The sequence below is a fragment of the Ammospiza caudacuta genome, chromosome 1, assembly GCF_027887145.1.
Source record: "Ammospiza caudacuta isolate bAmmCau1 chromosome 1, bAmmCau1.pri, whole genome shotgun sequence".
Classification (NCBI taxonomy): domain Eukaryota; kingdom Metazoa; phylum Chordata; class Aves; order Passeriformes; family Passerellidae; genus Ammospiza; species Ammospiza caudacuta.
The window spans coordinates 11,355,779-11,377,932 of record NC_080593.1 but is presented as its reverse complement, the minus strand read 5'-3'; the positions used below and the strand labels follow the sequence as shown (position 1 = coordinate 11,377,932).

The 22,154-nt window shown below is 41.8% G+C and overlaps 1 protein-coding gene and 1 long non-coding RNA gene across 2 annotated transcripts in view; both read right to left on the bottom strand.

Annotated features, from left to right (window-relative positions):
* Nucleotides 1-7,152: 7,152 nt before the first annotated feature.
* On the bottom strand, nt 7,153-9,834 carry LOC131567639 (uncharacterized). Its single transcript, XR_009275652.1, has 2 exons — nt 9,768-9,834; nt 7,153-7,926 (listed from the first exon to the last, which is right to left on the bottom strand). It is a non-coding gene; the product is annotated as an uncharacterized LOC131567639 (long non-coding RNA).
* Nucleotides 9,835-18,054: 8,220 nt separating this feature from the next.
* Nucleotides 18,055-22,154, bottom strand: part of WDR37 (WD repeat domain 37) — a 44,544-nt gene continuing 40,444 nt past the window's right edge. Inside the window, exon 14 of the mRNA XM_058800971.1 lies at nt 18,055-21,205. Coding sequence (XP_058656954.1) covers nt 21,074-21,205 — 132 coding nt within the window. The 3' untranslated portion in view covers nt 18,055-21,073. The remainder of the gene's footprint in view (nt 21,206-22,154) is intronic.

Sequence of the window (22,154 nt, the reverse complement as noted above, 5' to 3'; positions counted from 1 at the left end):
TTTGCATCTTTTGGTCCTTTGCAATGCAGCTCATTTCCTCACAGACCATTTTTTGAAGACACTAAAATGGCCGATTTTCTGGGTTTTTTCAATTGCATTTCATTTGATCCTATCTCCTTTCCTGAGTGTTTGTAAGCCTTTCTTTTGCAGTTCGCAAGATTCCTTTTCCCTTCCCGAAAGGAAATTTCATTTCCTTTCGGGAAGGGAAAAGGAATCTTGCGATTTCAATGGACACCAATAGAGGAATCTTTGGTGCATGTCCCTGCACTTGATGGCATGCCATGCCTTTCGATGCCTTTGACTTTGGGAGAGATTTTTTTTCTCTCTTTTTTTTTGTTATTACACTATCCATGCCATGTCCTTCATATCTCCCTCTCCAAGTTGTGGGTTCCTCCTTGGCCTTTTCCCCTGCTTTTGCAACATCTGCGAGCTTAGTTTTTGCATCTTTTGGTCCTTTCCACTGCTCCTGATACAATCCCGGTCCATTTTCTTAGAGTCACTTAATCTACCAATTTTCCACTTTTTTTTTTTTTCTCCTTCATTTGCAATTCCTTTGATGGTATCTCCATTCCAGCATGTTTGTAAGTCCTTCTTTTCTGTTTTGCCCTTCGGCGGGAATCAATTTTGGCAAGCTTTGCTTCATGTGCCTGCACATGATGGCATAGGGCCTGCTTTTTTATTGATGTGAACTGGAAAAATTTTTTAATTTTTTTTAAATTCCCCATGCCACATCACTCATATCATCCCCTCCAAGCTGTGTCTTCCTCCTTGACTTTTTCCCCTGCTTTTGCAACATCTGTGAGCTTCGTTTTTGCATCTTGTGGTCCTTTCCACTGCTCCTGATACAATCCTGGTCCATATTCTTAGAGTCACTTAATGTCCCACATTTCCACTTTTTTTTTTTTTCTCCTCCATTTGCAATTCCTTCGATGGTATCTCCATTCCAGCATGTTTGTAAGTCCTTCTTTTCTGTTTTGGCCTGCCTGCATTTTGATGGCTTTGACTTTGGGATTTTTTTCTTGTTTTTTTTTTATTTTTTAACTATCCATGCCATATCCCTCATATCTTCCCCTCATGATCCAAGTATTGAACAAGTTACTGTAGGAGTATTTTATCTAATCTGTGAAATATTATGATTTTGTAAACATCTCAGGAAGGTTTTGCAGCTGGAGCCTGGGATGGTAGAGCTGAGCGACATGACCTCCTCTTTGTTCTGTTCCTACACTCTTCTCTATGGGCATCCACATTCTGCTGTCAATTAACAATCACTGGGACAATTAGAAGTGTCTTAGCCTAATAATGACATCTTATAATGTTTTTACATTGATTTTAAGGATCCACGACCAATGCAGGTATCCCCTTGGGCTTACTGTGATTTGTTTTGTGGTTCTCATAATGTTTTTTAGACCTTGCTTGACCTTGAGGCTGCAGCTTTGAGGTTTTTTCAAGTGGAGCTACTGGTCTGTGCTGGAAACAGAAAATAACCTCAGCCAGAAGCTGAAGAGCAGAGTTTATGTGCAGGGCTCTATGCAGATCTGCCATAAATACCTCTAGGATTGAAAGCTGTAATACAATTTGACCCCAAAAAGGTGATCGAAATCTCAAACAAACTGCACTTAATCACAGTCACTGCTATTCTCAGAGAAAATACTATGATGAATAAGCAGAGAAATTATCAAAATCCTGTGTAGTGAGCCCTGTGTTAATTGCCCCACTGTCAAATGAAACACAAAAGGTACTTATGAAGCTCACAGAATCATCATCTCTGACTTCCCTTTGTTAAGCCTCTGCCTAAAGTGGCCAGAAGAAACTGTGGGGTACCCAGACATCCAGCTGAGGGATTCACCTCCCACCTGGGAGTGCAATGTCCTCTCTGGGGCCTGACCCAAAACTGGCCATTCAGCCAGGCAGAACTGTCAGCACCCTGTGGGCCTATGGCCAGAAGGAAATATGGAATAATCCTCAGTTCTTGCCCACACTAACAGGTGGTGCACAATGCCCCCAGTCCCTCCCCAGCCATCACTCCCTCATGTGCCACTGATGCTCAAGATTCCCCAGCAGCAGGAGAAAAGTGGATTTCTTTTCTCTGTACTTGTTCTCCATGGGCCAAGTTGTTATCACTGCATCTTTGGGGGTTTTTGCTGGTGTCACACCACACAGCTGTGACCATGTTCACAGGGGTCTGAGGATGAGGGAAGAGACGAGGATCTGACTCCATGTTTCAGAAGGCTTGATTTATTATTTTATGATATATATTATATTAAAACTATACTAAAAGAATAGAAGAAAGTATTTCATCAGAAGGCTAGCTAAGACTAGAAAAGGAAATTATAACAAAATCTTGTGTCTTGCACAGAGAGTCTGAGCCAGCTGGGCTGTGATTGACCATTAATTAGAAACAACCACATGAGACCAATCACAGATTCACCTGTTGCATTCCACAGCAGCAGATAATCAATGTTTACATTTTGTTCCTGAGGCCTCTCGGCTTCTCAGGAGGAAACAATCCTAAGGAAAGAATTTTTCAGAAAACATCATGGCTACACACACCCATTCTGCTGAACAGATGTGACACAGACATGCCTTTGTGTCTCTCACCTGGGTTACCATGACCAGAGACCAAGGCAGGTCAGGACCACATGCCTTCAGAGCAGAGCTTTGACAGCAGTGTGGCCCTGGTTGTGCCAAGCACTTGCCATTCATTCACCATGCCCTAGTGTAGGAAAGGAGACTTCTTGAATTTTTCTGGACCTGCATGGAGGTTACTTGGATCATCTGAACTGGAGCTCACTCTGACTGAGACTTCCTTAATAAGCCAGTTGTGATTTTGACACAGCACCTCTGATTCTCCAGCCAAATGCCCTAAAACACCCCACAAAACCTTTGTACTTTTCCCTTGCCATGGATCCAAGCTGCAGTGAGAGCTCACAGGGGGGAGGAGGACAAGGAAGGCAGATGTGTCCATCGGGTGCATACACCAGCTCATGGGATGGGCATCCCAAATTCATCCCCACTGGAATCACGGCTGGAGGAGCTGCCTTGAAAGACTCAGCCATCTGCTCTTAGCTGGCAACAGGCAGTAACATCAGATATTCTTCCCCCTTCCTGTAAAATGCCCTGATATCCCCCAGGTGAAACTGTACTTCAAGTGCAACGTATTTTTGCTTATAAAGTATTTAAGGCACATCAATCTGACTCACAGAACTCATTTCAAACAAATGAACAACCTTTGAAAACATTTTATGGACATTATTTCCTCTCCAGCTGAACTTCATCTCTTGAATTTAGTCTTATGTTATGGTCTGATTATTCTCAAAAAGAATTAAATTGGAAGATGGAAGAAATGAAGGTATTCCCTGGAAATCCTCTCATTTTATTAAAGCTTCTGTTATTGCTTACGTTGTGTTTGTCCAAACCACTTGTGAAGATTTCATTACCCCAATTTAAAACAGCAGCACTATGTCTAAATGTGGTTACGACTGAAAATTAAGGTATACTGCAATATTCCCCGGGAGACTAGAACACTCTGCTTTTCTGGGCTGAGCTTGGAGAAAATAGGTTACAGACAACACACACATTCATCCACCAAACATCACACTACAAAACAGTGCTAATGTGCTAAAAGAGATTTTACAGCCCCAACACATTAGAGATTCAGACAGAAGTTACCTTTTTTAAGCCAGGAGTGACCAACACTAGTCAGTACAAAATTGATCAAATGCTATTGACCATTACGGAACAAGAGTGAGCTTGGCCCTCCACAAGATCAATTAGCAGCAGTAACTTCTCCAAAATAGCCTTGAAAACAAAGACATGGTACAAAATCAGTTCCAAAATGTGCTGGGCCAACAAATCACACCACCTGCCCATTGACCCTGGGATAGAAACCTCCCGTGGAAATTGTGGGGCTTGGGCTGAGAAGGACTGAGAAAGAAGGGAACAGCCACTTCAATCAAGGCAGGAGTGGAGAAGAAACAAAACCAGAAATATTTAGGGACAGAACACAGGCTGCCTGTCCAGAGAAAGCTCCCAGGAGCAGTGGTCTAAACCTTTCCCCGTGGGACCACGGGCTTGAGATGGAGAACAAGGGAAGCTGAGGCAGAGCTATCACCCTGACAGGCCATGGGCTGGGCAGAGCTGTGCTGGCCCTGCACCAGCTCCTGGACAGGGAAAAGCCATGGTGTGACCTTCATCTTGGTCCAGCTCTGGGCTCTGAGAGTGTCTCCTTGCCATCATGTTATCACTGTGAGTATGAGATGCTGCACCAGAAGTTCTGAAACTCAAAACCTGGGGAAAGAACACTTTGGAGAAGTGATTTGAAAAAATAATTTGTTTATATGTATTAATATAACTACAGAAGGTGTCCAGTTTGAAAAAAAAATGCTGCACACTTTTTCAAAATATACGAAATATTCATGCTTAATCTCTGCAGACGGAAGTTTATACTTCTTTAATAATTACATACTTCAAGATAGACACTTAAATTTGCCACACAAGTACACAAAGTTACATTACTGCTTGGGATGATGCATATTTCAGTGCTATTACTATTAATTTCTAACAGCTGTGTGTTCTTGGTATCAATCAAAAGCAAAATTCATGACTGCAATTCTACTGTGCCCATGCAGTTTGTCAGTCATAATTACTGCACTTGTTATCATTCTTTCTCTGTAGGAGCATGTCGTTTGTATTAACCATTTACTAGAACTCTCTATATATTTATTCTAGCTATTTGAAATTTACTGAAAATGTGTGTCAGCTCAAAAGTAACTACTGCAATATTCTGAACAGCACACAATATCCAGAGCACAGTCAGGTGCTCCATTCCCACCTAGTGACAAACACAAATATTTCTACATTTTGTGCAGCTTTTGTTACTGACATTACCTGAAGCCTGGTGTTGGTAGCAATAGGAAGCCTTCAAATCCCAAATAACCTTAATTCAGCTCTTGGCACCAAACCCACCCATCTCTGATCAGGCAGGGGGTGGCAGGACCAGGCTGCTCCCCTCTCACACAGCCGCCAGAAGGGCTCCAGAGAGCCCCACGTTTGCAAACACAGCAGAGGGAGCACAAGAGGTGCAGCCGCTTTTTTATGACAGACCAATGATCAGAAAGGATTTGGAGATGGGCAGCCAAGGAAGGACACACAGCCAAGAAGGACACACAGCCAAGGAAGGACACACAGCCAAGGAAGGACACACAGCCCGTGCCTCTGGCCACCCTCCCCAGCCCCTGACAGCACCATGTGGTTCCCACCTGCCTGCAGCCAGCAGCAAAGTGGGACTGTTCCAAACAGCATTATCCTTGTAAAAACAAAGCATCAAATTATTGCCCACCCTCAGCACAAAGAATTTCCCATCCCCTTTTCTCTGCCTGAAACCTGAGAGGGGAATGGCTGGGTCCTGCGCAGCTCAGGCCTGTCCTAGCACAAGCTGAGTCTCCATTTAAACCCTCACTCACCTGGTGTCCAGGGCAGGCAGGAATGCAGGCAACATTCAGAACAGTCCCTCATGCCTCTCCCTTGGGAACCAGCCACTGGACTTGTAAATGGCTTTTCAGCCCTCAGAAGGTCACACAAGTGTCTGCTTATGAACTACTAACTTATATTTTTCTCTTTCTAGGATCTTGCATGATTTGCCAGCCACAGGTGCATAAAATAGGCCTAATAATTGTCTTCCAAGTTTTCTAAGGTCTGTTTTCAGAGATCTGTAAAGAATACGGGATATCTTGGGTTAATAGCATGCAGTGGCTTCCCCTTAGTCTGGGACTAAGTTGTGATAAACACAGATCCAGCTCACAGAGAAGTACATGAAGGATGAAAAGAAAAAAAAAAGAAGGGGGACAACAATTATAGATTGATACTTTGCTTCTTTAACCTTTCTCTTATGCTGGAAAAACCACAGTAGCCTCCTACCATTCAGAATTGCCACTTTTTTTTTTTTTTTTTGGCTATAATGGGGAGAGACATAAGAATACAACATGCTTTTTAATTAAACCTTGTTACTTTGCAAATGTCTCATAAAGCCCTCCCTTCCTCACTGGTTAGGAACAACATTCCAACTTCAAATACATATCTCTGGAGCATATGTGGGAATTTATGCCCTGTGGCATTTGCCATCCACAAGCCCCACGTGTGGTGTAAGCTGGGTGAAGGCACCTATTGCTACCACACCTCCTTTTGGAGGGAGAGAGCTGAGAGGAATTTCCTGTCAGCACAGCACGGGCACAGCCCCTCGTTCCAAGCAGGATTCCAGGCGCCCAGAGCCAGGGCAGAGCAGCAGGGATGGCCTGGGGCACACAGGGAGAAAGCTCAGGCAGAGCACAGGCTGCTCCCCCCCTGCTCCAGGGATGGCAGGGTGTCACAGACATCTTTTATGAAAAATCCTTTACTTAGGATTTCTCCTCCTGAGAGGCCTCAGAAACAAAATGTAAACATTGATTATCTGCTGCTGTGGAATGCAACAGGTGCATCTGTGATTGGTCCATGTTGATTGTTTCTAATTAATGACCAATCACAGTGAGCTGGCTTGGACAGAGAGTCCGAGCCACAAACCTTTGTTATCATTCCTTGCTATTCTATTCTTAGCTAGATGAAATCCTTTGTTCTGTTCTTTTAGTACAGTTTTAATGTAATATATATCATAAAATAATAAATCAAGCCTTCTGAAACATGGAGTCAGATCCTCATCTCTTCCCTCAACCTGAGACCCCTGTGAGCACGGTCACAGCAGGGATCATGGAAAGCAGGGATGGAAGAAGGCTGGAAAACAGGGATGGAAGGAAGCTGGAAAGCAGGGAGGATGGAAGCAAGCTGACAGGTCCTGAGAGGATGGCATCAGTTTTTCCTTTGCAGTTTATTGGTGCTGGATAGCTGCTAGCATCTGGTGTTGGACAAAGCTGGGATGGAAACAAGCTGGGAAGCAGGGATGGAAGCAGGCTGCAGGGACAGCAGCGATGGAGGTGGTGGGGACTGCTGGTTACACACAGCTGCTGCTCTTCTGGCTGCTGGCTGAATGTTTAGGAGTTTATCCTGTTTAGGGAATTACAGAGCAAGAACTTGGCAGAGCAGACAGCATGAGGCAAAATTGGTCCATAAGTTTACAGGGCAAGGTTTAATGAACTCTTAGAGTCCACGGAGGGGAGCAGTGCCTTAGGTGTTAAACATGTTTATTTATTGCTCCACCAGCTCTCTAGCAGAGTTTATACATGTTTTGGCCAAATAAAGCAAGATTTTTGAGCATTTCTGTACTTCTTGTAATTCAGCAGAAGGCTAATATTGGAAGATTGATCAGACACCAAAAGCAGTATTGGAAATATTGTTGTATCTGAATAAATCGTCTCATAAAGTGCATGATGCCTTTCACCTATGCATTCCGTTTACAGGCAGTTTAAACTATCCAAATAGATCTGTCAGGTTACTTCCTTTCTGAAAAGGAAAAAAAAATTTGACTGAATTGAAAAAAATTGTTTTGGTTAACTTCAAACTTTTTTTATTTGGGAATCTTTTTGCTGCTTAGGTAAAAGGACCAAAAGCTGATTAATTACTTTGAAAAAGTAATCTTAAAAAAAAACACATTACTTCAAAGCAGTGCAACTTTCCAAGGGCAGAAATTACTTGATGTATCCGCAAACTATGTTGGTCAACCTTAACCACAACAGGTAGTTTTGGGTGGCAAAACAAAACAGGTAGTTTGGGTGACTTTCCACAGGGTCCTTAAGGCAGAGTTCCAATGGATGGCATCAATATTTCCTTTGCATTTATTGGTGCTGGATAGCTGCTAGTATCTGCTGTTGGACAGAGGCCTGAGGATGTTCTGTTCCCCAGGAGGATTCACATTTGGGAGATTTCCATAGCACAATCCCACCCAGACAAGCACTCTCAGCTGGAAAACAATGCCCACCACAAAGCAGTACAAATCTAGACCTGAAATGCAACAGAAACAAGAAATTAAAAGAACAGCAAAAATAAAAGAGATGTAATTATTAAAAATCACTTTTGATTTTGCTTTAAAACAGCAAAACATTGTTGCCTCTAAATGTGGTGGGGGAAAGGTTAATGGAAGGGGACTGGGTGAGCCAGAGGAAAGGAACCTCTTTTCTTTCCATCAGCACATCTGAAATCATATTACATTCATAGATGTTTTAAGATATTTTGCTGATTGCTTTTGCAAAGCAAAATACCAGCACTGCCCTAAAAGATCAATTATATTCCTTTACAATGTCCTACAGGCACATGAATTATGAACCAGCAGAGTTTCGCTTAACTCCTCAGACAAAACGGAGACCCAATTTTATTTTTTTTTTCCTGTCTGCATATCTTGGTGTGCCCTCTGCTGGCATTTATTCCTAACAACACATCCCCGTGTGTCCAAACCTTCTGCCCTGGGAAACACCTGGGGCCAGCAGCTCTGCTCACTCTGGGACAGTTTTTGGTAAATGCACAAATTTCTGACAGAAAAAGAGGAAAATAAAGGCAGGAGCATTAGCAATAGGGCAGGACTCGTGCAGAGCTGTGAGGTGAGAGCACCTATCCTGTGAACACTGAAATTGTTCTCCTAAGACAGAGGCTCCAGGAAGGGTGGGAGGGTGGCTGGAGCTGCTGGTCCCAAATGTGCCCACCCAGTGGTCCAGCAGCAAGTCTTTGACATAGGTAGGAGTTATGGTTTGACAGCCACTGATGTTCTGGCACAAATCCAGCACTTACCTGTTGTCCTTAAACAGCCAGAACATTTCTTTCATTCTTGCCACAAGTTTTTAGAGCTTGGTGCTGATTAATACTTTGAAAATCAGTTAAATGGGAAAGAAATGGAACACAAATAACAAAAATGAAGAATTCATTCTGGCATATTATTTGCTGAATTATGGAGTTCTAGGGGCAGTGTCAGAGATGTCCTTATTTAATGTCCTTTAAATGTATGTTGACTACTGAATTTTTACATTGAAAGGGCCTGGGACCATACAAGCAGGAAAGTCCATTAGTAATGCAGAGACATTACTAATGGAGCAGAAAAGATTTCTTTTCTTCCCAAAAAGAATCTGTCTGTGCTCTCAGATACCTCATGCAAAGCCATTGTTGTTAACAGAGGGACACCAGTATAAAATCAGCCCCAAAGAAGAGATGAGCTCCCTTACAGGGAAAAATGGTGCAGCCCTGGAGCAGCACTCTTGGCACAGAGCACATTTGCTGTGGAAAGCCCTTGGACAAGAGTTATTCCTACCACATTTCCAAGGGACAATCACTCAGCAACCACATAATATTGTCCCAGTGCCTGCAGCTCCCTCATAGCCAGAGCTCACCAGCAAGTCTGGCAATTCACCAATAACATGTGGACCTGAAAAACAAGGGACAAGTCCCTTCCCTCCCAGCATTTGGGTGCTAAGACCCCCACATTCTCATTCATCTTCTAACTGTGACCCCAGAGGTCCTCAGAGCAGGATCCCAACCAGGTCTCCATGTCCCACATTCCCAGATCTGGGCTAACCACATTTGCACTGACTGCTGGAGGCCACCTCTGGGAGAGATCCCACTGTTCCCTGCCATGGGAATGCAGACAAGCACAGCCCTGCTCCCCCAGAGGCAAAGTGCCTGCATGGGGAGCTGCTGCTCACCAGACTCGCCCAAATACACAATGAGGTTGATCCTGTGCAAAAGCTCAGGACATCAAAAATCAGGATAAAGGTGTGAGGGATCAGAGTGTTGTCTTATACACCAAGAGGTCTATTATCATTATAGTGCAAGGATCCCATATCACCAGAGTTTCATACCTCCTCAATGTTTCTCATAGGCATCTCCTCTAAGCATTGGCTCTTCCTGGTCCTTGCAGCGGCCATCTGACTCCAGTTCCCACCAATCCACTCATTTTAACACTGTTCTTATTTGCTGCAGGTGTGGCCTGTTAACATCAGGCCTACTCCTACTCTTTAATAATTGGTTCAGCTGTAACTTGTTGGGGGGATAAGATTACATTCTATACCACCTTCATTTACCCATACTGTATCCCCCTACACCAGAGGGAAGAGGCAAGGATGGGCAGCAGCAGCACCTTTGTTATCCTTGGGCTGAGCACTAGGCTGTGCTGCCTCTAGCCCCAGAGGGAACAACCTACCCATGGTACTCACAGAGAAATCATAAATCAAATATTTCCTGCAAATTCCCCACATTATTGGCAGTTTCTCCAAGTGAAAGCTTGCACATTTGATGGAACTGCAGGACTGGAAATCTGTGCCTTGATAGGGCTCCTTCAAGCTCAGCTGGAATTGCACAATTGTTCAGCTTGCAGGATCAAGGTCTCCATCTGCATTTTGACATTGTTTATTTCCAGCAAGAGCTCTGAAACTTGTTGGCAAGACTAATGGTGTTTAGAGGTCATTTGTTCTGTTGCATCTGGAGAAGAGGAGATAACTTTAAATACTTGTAATCAGCTTATTAACAAAGTGGATCAGAAGTCAGATACCATTTCTCCTACGATTTTATACTTGTACATTTCAGGAACACAGGTTAGAGGAAAAAATCAAAAGGATATTAACTAAAGATCACAATCAAATTAAGCTGCATTAAAATAGCTCTACGTGTTATCAAGTGTAACACAAGGCTGTGTTGCAAGGTGGAATGGACGTCCAGATAAATTAATCTTTGGCCTTCATTATGGGAAAACAAATAAAAAGGCTATTGACTGAGCAGCTTGGTTGTGGCATCACAGAAGCTGCTTAGGAAAAAGCCTGATGAGGAAAAATCTTTGTTTGTGCATTTGGCTTTACCTTTCTCTGCCCCCCTCAAGTCACTTTGAGACAGGAAGATGCTGAACACGGCAAGGAAAAACCCTTTTTCAGGAGGTAGAGAGAACAGTGGAAGGGACATCCAGGGGTTGTGGCTCTCTAGTGGGAGAGCAGAAATAAGGGATGTTCCAGGGGTAGGTGGTTCAAGGGAAAATACCAAACAAGCAGATGAGGCTCTCACAAACACCTGACTGCTGCAGGCTTGTGGGGGCCAACAGCATGGCATGGAGGGATGGGGTGTGGAAAAAACAGAGTGCATTTGGACACTTAGGAGCCCAAAAACAGGGTGCCTATATTTCTGTAATACTAAAGACAGTGTTCCTGGAGCACTCAGGGCAATGCACAGCACTGCTGCTAGCACACTGTCCTGCTGGGGAGGCCTCATGCACAGAGACGTTTCTGGAAGGAATGCTTGACCTTGTGGCAAAGCCTCCTGTACTCAGTAATACAAACTGAGGCTCTCTGGTAAGGAGGATATTATTCCTAAGATATTATTCTTATTATTCTTTCTTAAACTTCAGCTATGAGGCTAACCTTTTAGGGGTTTAGGAAGTAGATCTTTTTTAAAACTCAGATGAACTTGATTTCTCAGCCTGTGACACCAGTCAGGATCCAGCTGAACTCGCTCCTAGAGCCTCAGCCAAGTCCTCAAACACTCAGTGTTCCTGCTCACCAGGTCCTCCAAAGAAATACTCAGTGTTCCTGCACATTGCCCTGGATCTCAGCAGCTCCTCCAAAAGAAAAGTGACAAAACCATGATGTCACCTTACCTGCTCCTCTTTTTAATCTCACAGACACTGACTTATGTTAGTTTTTTCATCTTCTCAACTCCTTTGCCCACTTTAGTGACTGAAGCCCATCATCTTCACACCCTCTCACCCTCTCCTGTGATTTCACGGTGGAGCTAATGTTCCCTTCTTTGGGGTCCCAGTCCCCTGCACAGCCACCCAGTGCCACCAGCCCCAGCCTGGCACTCCCACAGAGCTCCTGGGGAATGCTGGAGCCTGGACTCCTGCAGCACCACAGGGCCCTGTCCTTGGTTTCTTTGCTAACACCAGCTGAGCTCAGGTACAAAGCTGCCTTTCTCCAAACCTATTACTTCCACCCAAATTCCTTCAACACTCCCCTGATACTGAAGCAGGGCAGAGCTGCTTTTCCCTAAGTTCTGCCTTGCTCTTGGATGTTGTGTTTATTTCAGGGTTTAGTCCTGAACATTTTTTATTTATGTTATTTTACACCATCAGTGAATCACAACCTTTCTCTCTTCAGCCAAACTAAAATGATGGTTCTGGTCACATCCCAGTTTTCTGCAAGCTCCTTTCCTTTAGTCTCACAGTTGATAGAGCTGAAAATTACATTCTCCTCTGACCATATCAAACATCTCTTGAAGAGCTCTGCACATCAAGTGCTGTTTTGTTTTTGTTTGTTGTTTTTTGGTGGTTTGTTTTGTTTTGTTTTAAAACAAGATTCTTGTTTTCATGGCAAAGGCCCTTCACAGCTCCCTCCTTCCCCCTCTCTCTCAGTTTTTGGAGGCCCACCCTGACCAGACACTCAAGATCTTTCCAAGAAAAGATTTCTGTCCAGTGCCTCACCCTGGCAATTCTCTTTACAAATCCCTTGTAATTCATCTCCACCTTCTGTCCCCATGGTTCCCACACAGCCTGGCACAGTGAAGAGCTGGTGTGAAGAGGTGGAAAGGGAAAGAGAGAACTTGCAAAGTCCCTCACTGCTTTATTCTCCAGAAGCAGCTCTACCTGCTGGTCTCTCCTTCCAGCAGAGCAAAACTTCAGGATTTTGCCTGCTGATACTTGTATTTTTCTTGTGACTGCTGGTTTTGTGTGGATCACAGCTAATCTCCACAGGGATATGGCTCTAATGGGCTCTTGTTAAACTTTCCTTTAATTCACTGTTCATAGCTGATCTGTTTATATCTGCTTTTTTAAGACCTTGCCAGAATGTTTGCCAAAAACAAAACACAAGTTTGACAAAATAAATCATATCATTAAAAATACTACTGCAAACATACACCTGCATGGACATAAGAAAGATGATGCAGTTGAGCAAGAAAAAAAGAAGAAAAAATTCAGGTTTTAGAAGGTGGCTCCATCTCTTGCTGGCACAGAAAAGTTACAAGCAAGTTTCATTTGATGCCATTTCAGGTGCAAGGGCTCACATGCCTGCACCAAAGTAAGTAAATGCTGTGCATTTGCTTAATTCAAGGAAATTGTATTTTCTGGTTAAAAACCATTTGGAGATAGAAGTATGTACCTCCTCTGTTACCTCCTGTTTTTATACTTGTTTCTGGACATCAAAAATCCCCCTTGATAGCTCATCTGCAGATGGGCATCCAGTAGTGTCCTCAAGTAAGCACAGGAGAGATCTACCAAAACATCATATTTTCACAGAAACACAGCATCAGTTTGGATGGTCAGAGCCATACACATATAGTGAGGTTTGATTTCCTCAGTTTTGCTGGTAATGGCAGAAATGTCTGGGATTTTTATATATTTATCTATCTATGAAATTATAGAAATGGCTGGGAAATCTATGGGAAATGTCTGGGAAATCTATGTCTGGGAATCTATGAAATCCCAGAAATGTCTGGGATTTTTATCTATCTATCTATCTATCTATCTATCTATCTATCTATCTATCTATTTATCTTATTTATCTATCTATCATCTATCTATCCACATTTATGATCAGCCAATCCTTCTGTTTCCTTTGCTATGGAAAGCTCATGCTATCATGTCTGCTTTGGTGAGATTTTTGCAAGATGGAAAATGAGCATCTGACAGGAAGTGTTTGTTCACTGAGCAGTAAGCAGTTACATCTGGAACTGATGCAGTGTAGCTTCAGTTTCCCAACAGTAAACTCTAAGTAGCCTTATATAATTTGGGAGGGAAAATAATTTCTCTGCTTTCCTTATATTTCAGCAAACCATGCATCTGTGGCCAAGAACTTTTCAGATCATTAATTCAGCGGCAATATAAAATATATACAAAATTAGGGTATCATTTTCAAAAACAGGCTCCTGAAATGAAGTTTCTAGATCCATATTTAGGCTCATGAATCTGATTTTCCAAGCTAGCAACCACCCATCAGACTGTGAGGGGAGCTCAGCACCTTTGAAGATGGCACCACTCAATGACAGCATCCAACATCCTGACAGCCTTCTGGCAGAGACAGCTTTCACAAGCTTCAGAAAACACGAGAGGCCAAAACAACATGTCCTCCAATTATCCACACTGAAAAACAACCTTAATTAATAATGATATCATCACTACGCCCTCTACTCTTTAAAGAGCTGCTGAAAAGTTTTGCCTTTCCTTCATGTCTCTCCCTTTTAATGCTTAATACCGTACTTTATGTTTTTATTACACCATCAACCTGATTTCAGTGGTGTTTGTGGTGTGGTGTGTCAGATTTTACTCTTTCTTATTGTTAGGATTACTCACCTTTCTGTATGCTCAGACATCACAGAGGACAGACTGCTCCACAAAATACTCAGGTTCAGTTTTGTGTCTGTACAAGGCTGATCTCAGTGACCTAGCAAAAATTTAAATAAGGTTTAAAAAAACCCAACAAAATTGAGATTTCTCTCTTTATCCAAATTAAGCACGTTAAGGAGTAACATGCTTTAAAAAAATCATTAAAAGTATAAAAAAAATCATTAAAAGTAAATCATTGAAAGTATTAAATGCTAAATCCACATAAGTGTATGGCATTATTTGATGAAGTCATACAGTTGTTTTCCTTACTGTCAAAATGCCACAGTGTAAGACTGATCCTGTCTGTATTTAAGATTTATACTTTGACCAAAATCACTGCGGCCAACTGGAGCCAGACTTTTGATCACTGAAGTCAAAATCTATACATATTTCCACTTGGATTTGTGAACGAGACTGTCAAATTTTGACAGATCAACAAGGTGAAAATTTGAAGGAAAGGCCAGTTCTGCCTCTCCCAGAACTAAGGCACTACTGAAACACAGCAGTATCTCCCTGATGCAATCTCTATGTTTGGATGGTTTGCTTAGAGAGATTCCCCAGTCAATTCAGGCTGTTCAGGCCTAAAATACTGAACCTTCCAGTGCTTGAACGAGGCCTCTAAGAAAGTTAGAAATAAAATTTTTAGAAGAGCCTGTTGTGATAGGGCAAGGGGTCAACTTAAGTAAAACAGGGTCAACTTAGACTAGATATAAGAAAGAAGCATTTAATAAAACTTCCCTTGTGCCAGTGTTTCACAGGGTGCCAAGGGAGGTGTTGGATGCTCCATCTCTGGAAACATTCAAGGTCAGGTTGGACAGGGCTCTGAGCAACCTGGTCTAGTTGCAGATGTCCCTGCTCATTGCAGGGTGGTTGGACTAGGTGGCCTTTAAAGGTCCCTTCCAACCAAAACCACTGTGATTCTTTCTGGACTGGCATAACATTCTCAAAGGGATTGTGCAAAATATCTTCTACTTCTCCCAAATCCACTATTCACTCAAGAAATTTCCAGTCTGGGAGTGACTCCTAATTAACCACATGCCCTGCTGCCATACCTGGAGATTGCATGTAACATCTGCACTTCTCTGCTAAGATTACAAATCCTTGTAATTTGTAATCCTAGCAATGCATCAGCTGTTGAGTGATCTCTGCACCGTTGCAACTCTTGGAATGGAAAATTCAATATATGCAAATAAATTTGTCTCTCTCTCACTTTGTAATAAGCTTTTCCCCCAAAATCAAGGATGTAGAAACCAAGAAGACTGATTTAAAAAAAGCAAACGAATCTTAACTTCCAGTTGTTTCCATTCTAGGCTCTAGCCATTAGTACATCCCAATATCCATGCTTCCCCTGAGCTCAGTCCTGCTGTTTTCCCCTTTGCAGGCTGGCCTTGCCATGTTCCCTTCTCTGTTTTCCTTTCTCCTCCCTAAGTCAGGGGCATTCACCAGACACTGACTTCCCAGCAGTTTATCCCCAACTGACCAATAAATTCCACCTTTTAGACATGCACTCCTATGAACCACTTTGCATTTTTTTTTCTGCCTACCGCCCACAGCTGTCCCAATTTTATTCCAGTTTCTCATTCCCCTTCATTATTCTTCCTCTGTGTTCCTCATCTGCAGTTTAAACACTTTCACCACAGATGTGCCTCTGTGTTTCTCAAATGATCTTAATTCCTCCTCAAATGCTGGGTCACCACTCTTGCATACAGCACAGAAGCTCCAAAGTAAGGGAAAGTCTTCCTCTATAACTCTTCTGCAGCACTTGAAATCACTGCATGCTCCTTTCCAAAGCCTTAAGTCACCTACAACACTGCAAATCTATTTTCTCTCAGCAGTTAAGGTGCACAGACTTGATTCAGCCTTCACTAACCCCAGACCATTAATGCATACAGCCTTCAAGCAACTTCCATTACTAAAAATTTTCACCTGAACAATTAAAGAAAATCATTAAGATGATGAAGTGCACATGGAGATCAGTCAGTTCTCTCCTCCCTGCACAGGACTGCTGGATGGTCTTGTTCCATTGGTATGGGGCTTTGAAAAAAAGGTGTAACTAAATTTGTTCTGCCCTAGAGAGACAAACTCCCACAAATACTAGTGGGAGAGGAACTACGTAAAATTATTGTCAAACTTAAACAAATGCCAAGTATGACAAGTTTCAGTAGAAGGAGGCAGAACTGTAACAGTTTCCAACAAATGGAAATGAAGCTTCAAGCAGAGTCAAGCAATACAATTAACTTGCAATTGTGTCATTCCACTGCACAGCAGTCACCAGCCAGGCTGAAGCTTCTATTTTCAAAACAATTCAAGGCAGAGGCAGAACTCTGGGGTTTTTTCTACATAAACTCTCTTCTATTGTACATGCCACCACTGACACTTTGCACCATTTCTATTTTCCTGGACTAAGTCTGAATGCTTGAAATCCAGCTTCTACATGGCATGCTGAACCATGCCAGAAACACCCCAAACCTGTACAAAATATCCAAGCTGCAAATTCTGGAACTTGGGTTCAACGCTGCAAACACCTACCAACCTCAACCCTACACCTCTGAGAAACAGCCCCTTGTGGTAGTACTGAATATTCTCACTTGGAGGACATTGACAAGCAGCACATCTACAAAATCCCACAGTGCTCCACTATAACACCTCTCCCAGTTAATGCTAAGTTTTGACCAGGATTTATTGTTTGAATTAAACAGGATTTCCTCTGTAAGCTCCTGCAAATTACTTATGTTCAGAAAACTCTGACCTTTGGGAATTAGAAAAGGTAACAACAACTCCTTAAAAATAAAATATCACAAGGCTGAGTAATTTTTCAGAGACATACTCAGGTCTCAACAGAGCATTAAATAAAATTTCTATGCCGGTCTAAAGAGCAAACTACGGTGCATGACAGAGTGGTTCTCCTGCAGCTCATCTTCAGGTTTAAACACAGACAGACTCCTGAAACCACTAGTTGTACATGATATTTACTCAGGGGTTTAAAATGATACTAGAAATACTAAGTTTAAGTCAGTTGGCAGTAAAGCCTGATTTGTAAGCCCTCAGCTAAAATCAACTGAAGCCCAGGGTTTGGCATTGTCACAACCCAGCCCTTATGTCAGTTGTGCTACCTTGGAACTCCAGTCTCTTATTTTTGGTCTACACCACCAGCAACTGATTAAGGCCAAATGAGGAATCCAAAGCACATTGAAGGAGAATAAGGTGCACTCAGGCACCAGCCAAGACTCTGCCTTGGCTTCTGAAACCCAAGGCTTTCAACAACACCAAGTTCTTTGGGTTTTACTCCAAAACTACACAGCTTTGGTTTGAACGTGGGTCCAACAAGCAACCTACCTTTAACCTACAGAAAAACTGAGGGTGGGTTCTCCTCATTAGAGTAGTTTTGCAATACTTTCACTGTATTCTAAACATTTAAAAATTGCTTAGATTTCATTTCAAAATATCAGTTTGTAAAGTGGGGTGAAAAGTCATGGAAACTTCTGCATAATCTGCATAACAAGATGCAATTACAATTTTTTTCATAAAGAATGGGAGCAGACAGTACAAATGCAGTCCTGAACACCCTTTACTGGCAGTGTGACAATTAGTGCTACAGAAGACTCACTGTAATAAACAGACTTGTCCCTCTCTTCCAAACTGTGCTCATCAATGCCTCAGAAACAAACTTTTTTTAGTAGAAGAGTGGAAAGTGACTAGGGAGATCTTTGACTACAAAAAAATTGAAATATTAACATCAACAGTAACCTTAATGCAACACAGAAAAACAGCAAATTGCAAAAAAAAATTGTTGAATGTTTTAATGCATTTTGAATTGTAATGAAGAAAAACATTTTACATCTAAAAACAAATTAGCAGAATAATAAAAAGTGGTTCCACATAACTTATAAATTCTTTTCCCCAAAAGGTAGTTTTCATAGATTTAGGCAACAAATAAGATGTCTCATTCCAGATCTTTCTGATTGTAAAGTATACACAAACTTTGTGAAAATTGATGTGCATTGCTTGAGAGAAAGACACAGAAGCTTGGTTTTGCCTGGTGATGAGTTTTCTGTGAAATTCTGCACAATACTGAAACTGTAACTGCAACTCTGCTCCATTTAATGAAATGCTGGACATTGTTAGTGCTGAAAAAACACTCTTTAGAACATTTAGAGCCATGAAATGTTTTCCACATATTTAGTCAATGTGGTATATTCACTACCCCTGCTCATATGTTTAGCTTCCAGAGGAATGGCAGTTTGGCTTACCCTTCACTACAGTACAGAAAACTACACTAAGTGATAGTTCAGTGTTCAGCTGATTTAAGTATTAGCCTGCTCATAAGAACGTGGCTCTAGCACCTTGTTTGGTTGATTCTTTTCAAAATGAAACCATGTAATGTTTCACCCATTTTGGTGCCAGAGGATGGCCCCTCTGGTGATATAAAAAGTTTGCAGCAATGATGATTAAACTGCATAGAGTCCAGTGGTTCTGTACTACATATGTATGAGAGAAGCTTAGACACTTTAGTTTAGCAGGACCAAAACCAGTGACCCTCTCCTCTGCCTCAGGTAATAGAGGAGAGCCATTGTCCAGATCCTACATGCAGGCCATGCTGGAGAAACTGTTTGTACTGGCCAGACACTTTTCTCTTGTTTTAAAAAACAGCATAAACCTTTGTAAAGTTCTCTCTGTTACCAACTAAAAGAAAGTGAGTCTTGTTTTCTTAAAGAATAAAACCTGTAACGCAACAACAAATGGCTTTAACCCAGAGCAAAAAATCCAGGAGAAAAAAAAAAAGTGAAAATAAACATTGTCACCATCATTTAACTCTTACCACCAGAAGACTTAAAACTCTGCAGCTGCTTTTTGCAACCTCACTAGTTTTAGTATTTAAGATTATTCCAGTGCAGTTGTCCATCTTGCCTCTCAAGAAAAAATCCCAAACCCCGTAACAGAAAAAAACAAGGGATCAAACCACTCTGATGACGTGTACTACAAGGACACAACATATATTCTCCATTAAATATTTTGTGTTTCCTTAATGTTACAGTCCAAAACAATGTTTAGGACCCCCATTTTCCTTCCATTCCTCACTGATGCATTCACTATCCCATCCCATCCCACTGTACTCCCATGCCACACAAATGTTAGTTAACAGGAGAACCAGCTAACACATATCTTAATGTCATTATAAACAGTGATGCAGAGGACATGAGCACAGCTGTAGTTGCACAGAATCATGATGATGAGATACAGAGCTCCTAATACATCTGCCAAGCCACCATGAACCCCAAGATTCCCACTGTCAGAGGGCACCCTTCCTTACCCCCACCCTTCATCTTACACTGTGATATGTCAGACAGTTGGGGCAGCATTTCCCTTCAGCCAAAACCAAGTGTCTGTCTGAGGCAGCCCTTCCATTCTTTCCAAGACACCAGCTGCCACCTGCATTTACTGATAGCAGCAGCTGCAGAGTAACACCCCACTGCCAGTGCAAAAACAGCTAAACACAGTGAGGAGCAAAACCAAAGATCATTTGGGAGAAGGAAGGGAGAGGTATGCTAATTACCCCCTTTTGGAACAGGACAGAGACTGCAGTGCCCCTGTCATGGCTGGGTGGCACATGATGCTGACAGTGTATTGCTCCACCAGCTTTATGTGTTAACTACCTTAAGGATCACATGTAGTATGATTGTCTTTCCTCTCCTGTCAGAGATAGTACTTCAGCCACAGACCAAAGGTGCTTTTTTCTAGGCTACAGAGAGATTTGATGCATCTTGACCAACATTCATTTTTGAGGTAGTACTCATTTACTTTGTATTGCTGGCTCAAAATAAAAATATGGGAAGTGAACACAATTAAAAGTATGCTCACTGTAGGTACATAAACAAAATCATCAACCCCCAAATAAACTATTTCCTTTCTGGGCAGATCACCAAAAGGAATTAATCCTTCTTACAAAGGTTAGCTCACATTCACTGGTAAAGTCAAACGTTCATAAATGGTTTATAACAATAGCTATAAACTAAAGTGCTTCAGAATTTGCTTGACTAGATTTCAGTGATTAGAATCGTAATATTCTGGATTTTTGCTAATATGAAATGTGATGAGGTTTCAGAATCACTTTATATAAGAAGGGCAGAATGAATCTTTTTCTTTTTTTTTTTTTCGAAATAAAAAGTACAAAAAAGATCACAAATAAACCTGGCAGTCTGTACTCACTACAAGTTTCTTGCATTTTCCTTCTCAAATCTACTATTTCTCTAGTAACCGGAGTAAAAATGGAGTTCAAGTTGCACTATATGGCAGCACTAAAAAAAGTATTTAAATCAGATGCAAACAGGAAAATGTTTACAATCATACAACTAGCGAAATTCACACTTCATTTCAAAGTTTTAGCCCTGCAGATTCCTTTTAACACAAGGCAGATATGTAGAGTCATGGAAAAACGTAACAGACTGTATACACTCTCTACAGTAATTACATAAGTTTCACATTTATGTCACAAATGGAATGCCCTACTGTGTAACTATTAAATGCTAAATAACTTATGAACATTTATGTGCTCTACGCAACAGTGAACATATTGACCAGTGGATGCCAAAATATAAAATTTCATACACAAGACAAACTAATTCTTAAAAAATCACATTTTTCTGTACAACCCATGCAAACTGTGCACAATGTGGTAACAAGAACAACACTTGCTCAAGTCTCCCCTCAGAGAAGAGCTGTTACAGCCACAGCAGACCAGTGTTCAGAGCAGTCTGCCCAGGTGTAGAAGTCCACGGCGACACAAACGCAGAAACTCCCAGCACTTCACTTCTCCTGTAGCAGAGCAGGGATGTTGATGTTCCAGCCGATGGCCTGGCGGTCAAACCCACACGTGAAGAGGTTGCAGATGGGATGGTCCTCACACCAGGCACAGCAGCAAACCATCCTCCTGTGCCCCTGCCACCGCGTGGGAGGGAGACAGTGCTGTTACTGACACGGACTGGGACTGCTGGGCAACAGCTCACTGCAACTCAGCCCTGCCAATCCTCAGCCCACTCTCTGCAAACAGCTCTTGAGAATCCTACAGGTCACTGATACCTGCATCTGTATGCTAAAAGTCTTCATAATGATGTGACTCCTCAGCACCAGCACTGCTTCCATAAGGACAGATGTATACAAAAAGGTGCGTCAAAATTTTTTGAGTTTTCCAAGGTCTGTTTGCTATCTAGTTATATTTTCTTCACAAAAGCAAATCAAATTTTGATTTTAGCATTTTTAGTTATAAAATCAGACTTAAAATAAGGAATTACTTGATGGCAACTATTTTGTAACAAGCCTGCAAGACTAAGTGTCCATAACATCCATAATTCAGGAGTGATAATACTGCAGGCAGGAAGAGTGTGATACTGATGCATATAGTTCAGTAGCAACAAAAATGTCCAAAATAGGGTTCTGACCAACATTCAGGTTAAAAAAGAAATAAATAAAGTCATGATTTCAGTAGTGTCAGCTTGAATGGAACTACTAAGGAAAAAAAGGAAAACATGCACACATACACAAAAAACCCCTCAAGACTATAATAAATTTTAAAACCTACCTAAATTAGAAAAAAAATCTAAAAGAGATTAAGTAAGTCTTAGAAGTCCTTCCTAAATTCTGTCAAGAACTGCTGAATCAACCCCCAAAAAGGCCTATTTATGTGACATAATCCAATTAATTTCACTTAGTCTGATTTCTCCATTAGTCATGCTTGCCATGCCAAATAGTGCCATAAATGCACAAAACCTGATGGCTGCAGCAAGGATGGTTTATTACATGGTAGGATGTATCTAGAATGTATGTGAATTAGCATAGAAGAAAAAAAATGAAATTTATCACCAAGTCATACAAGGTGACCTCACAAAAC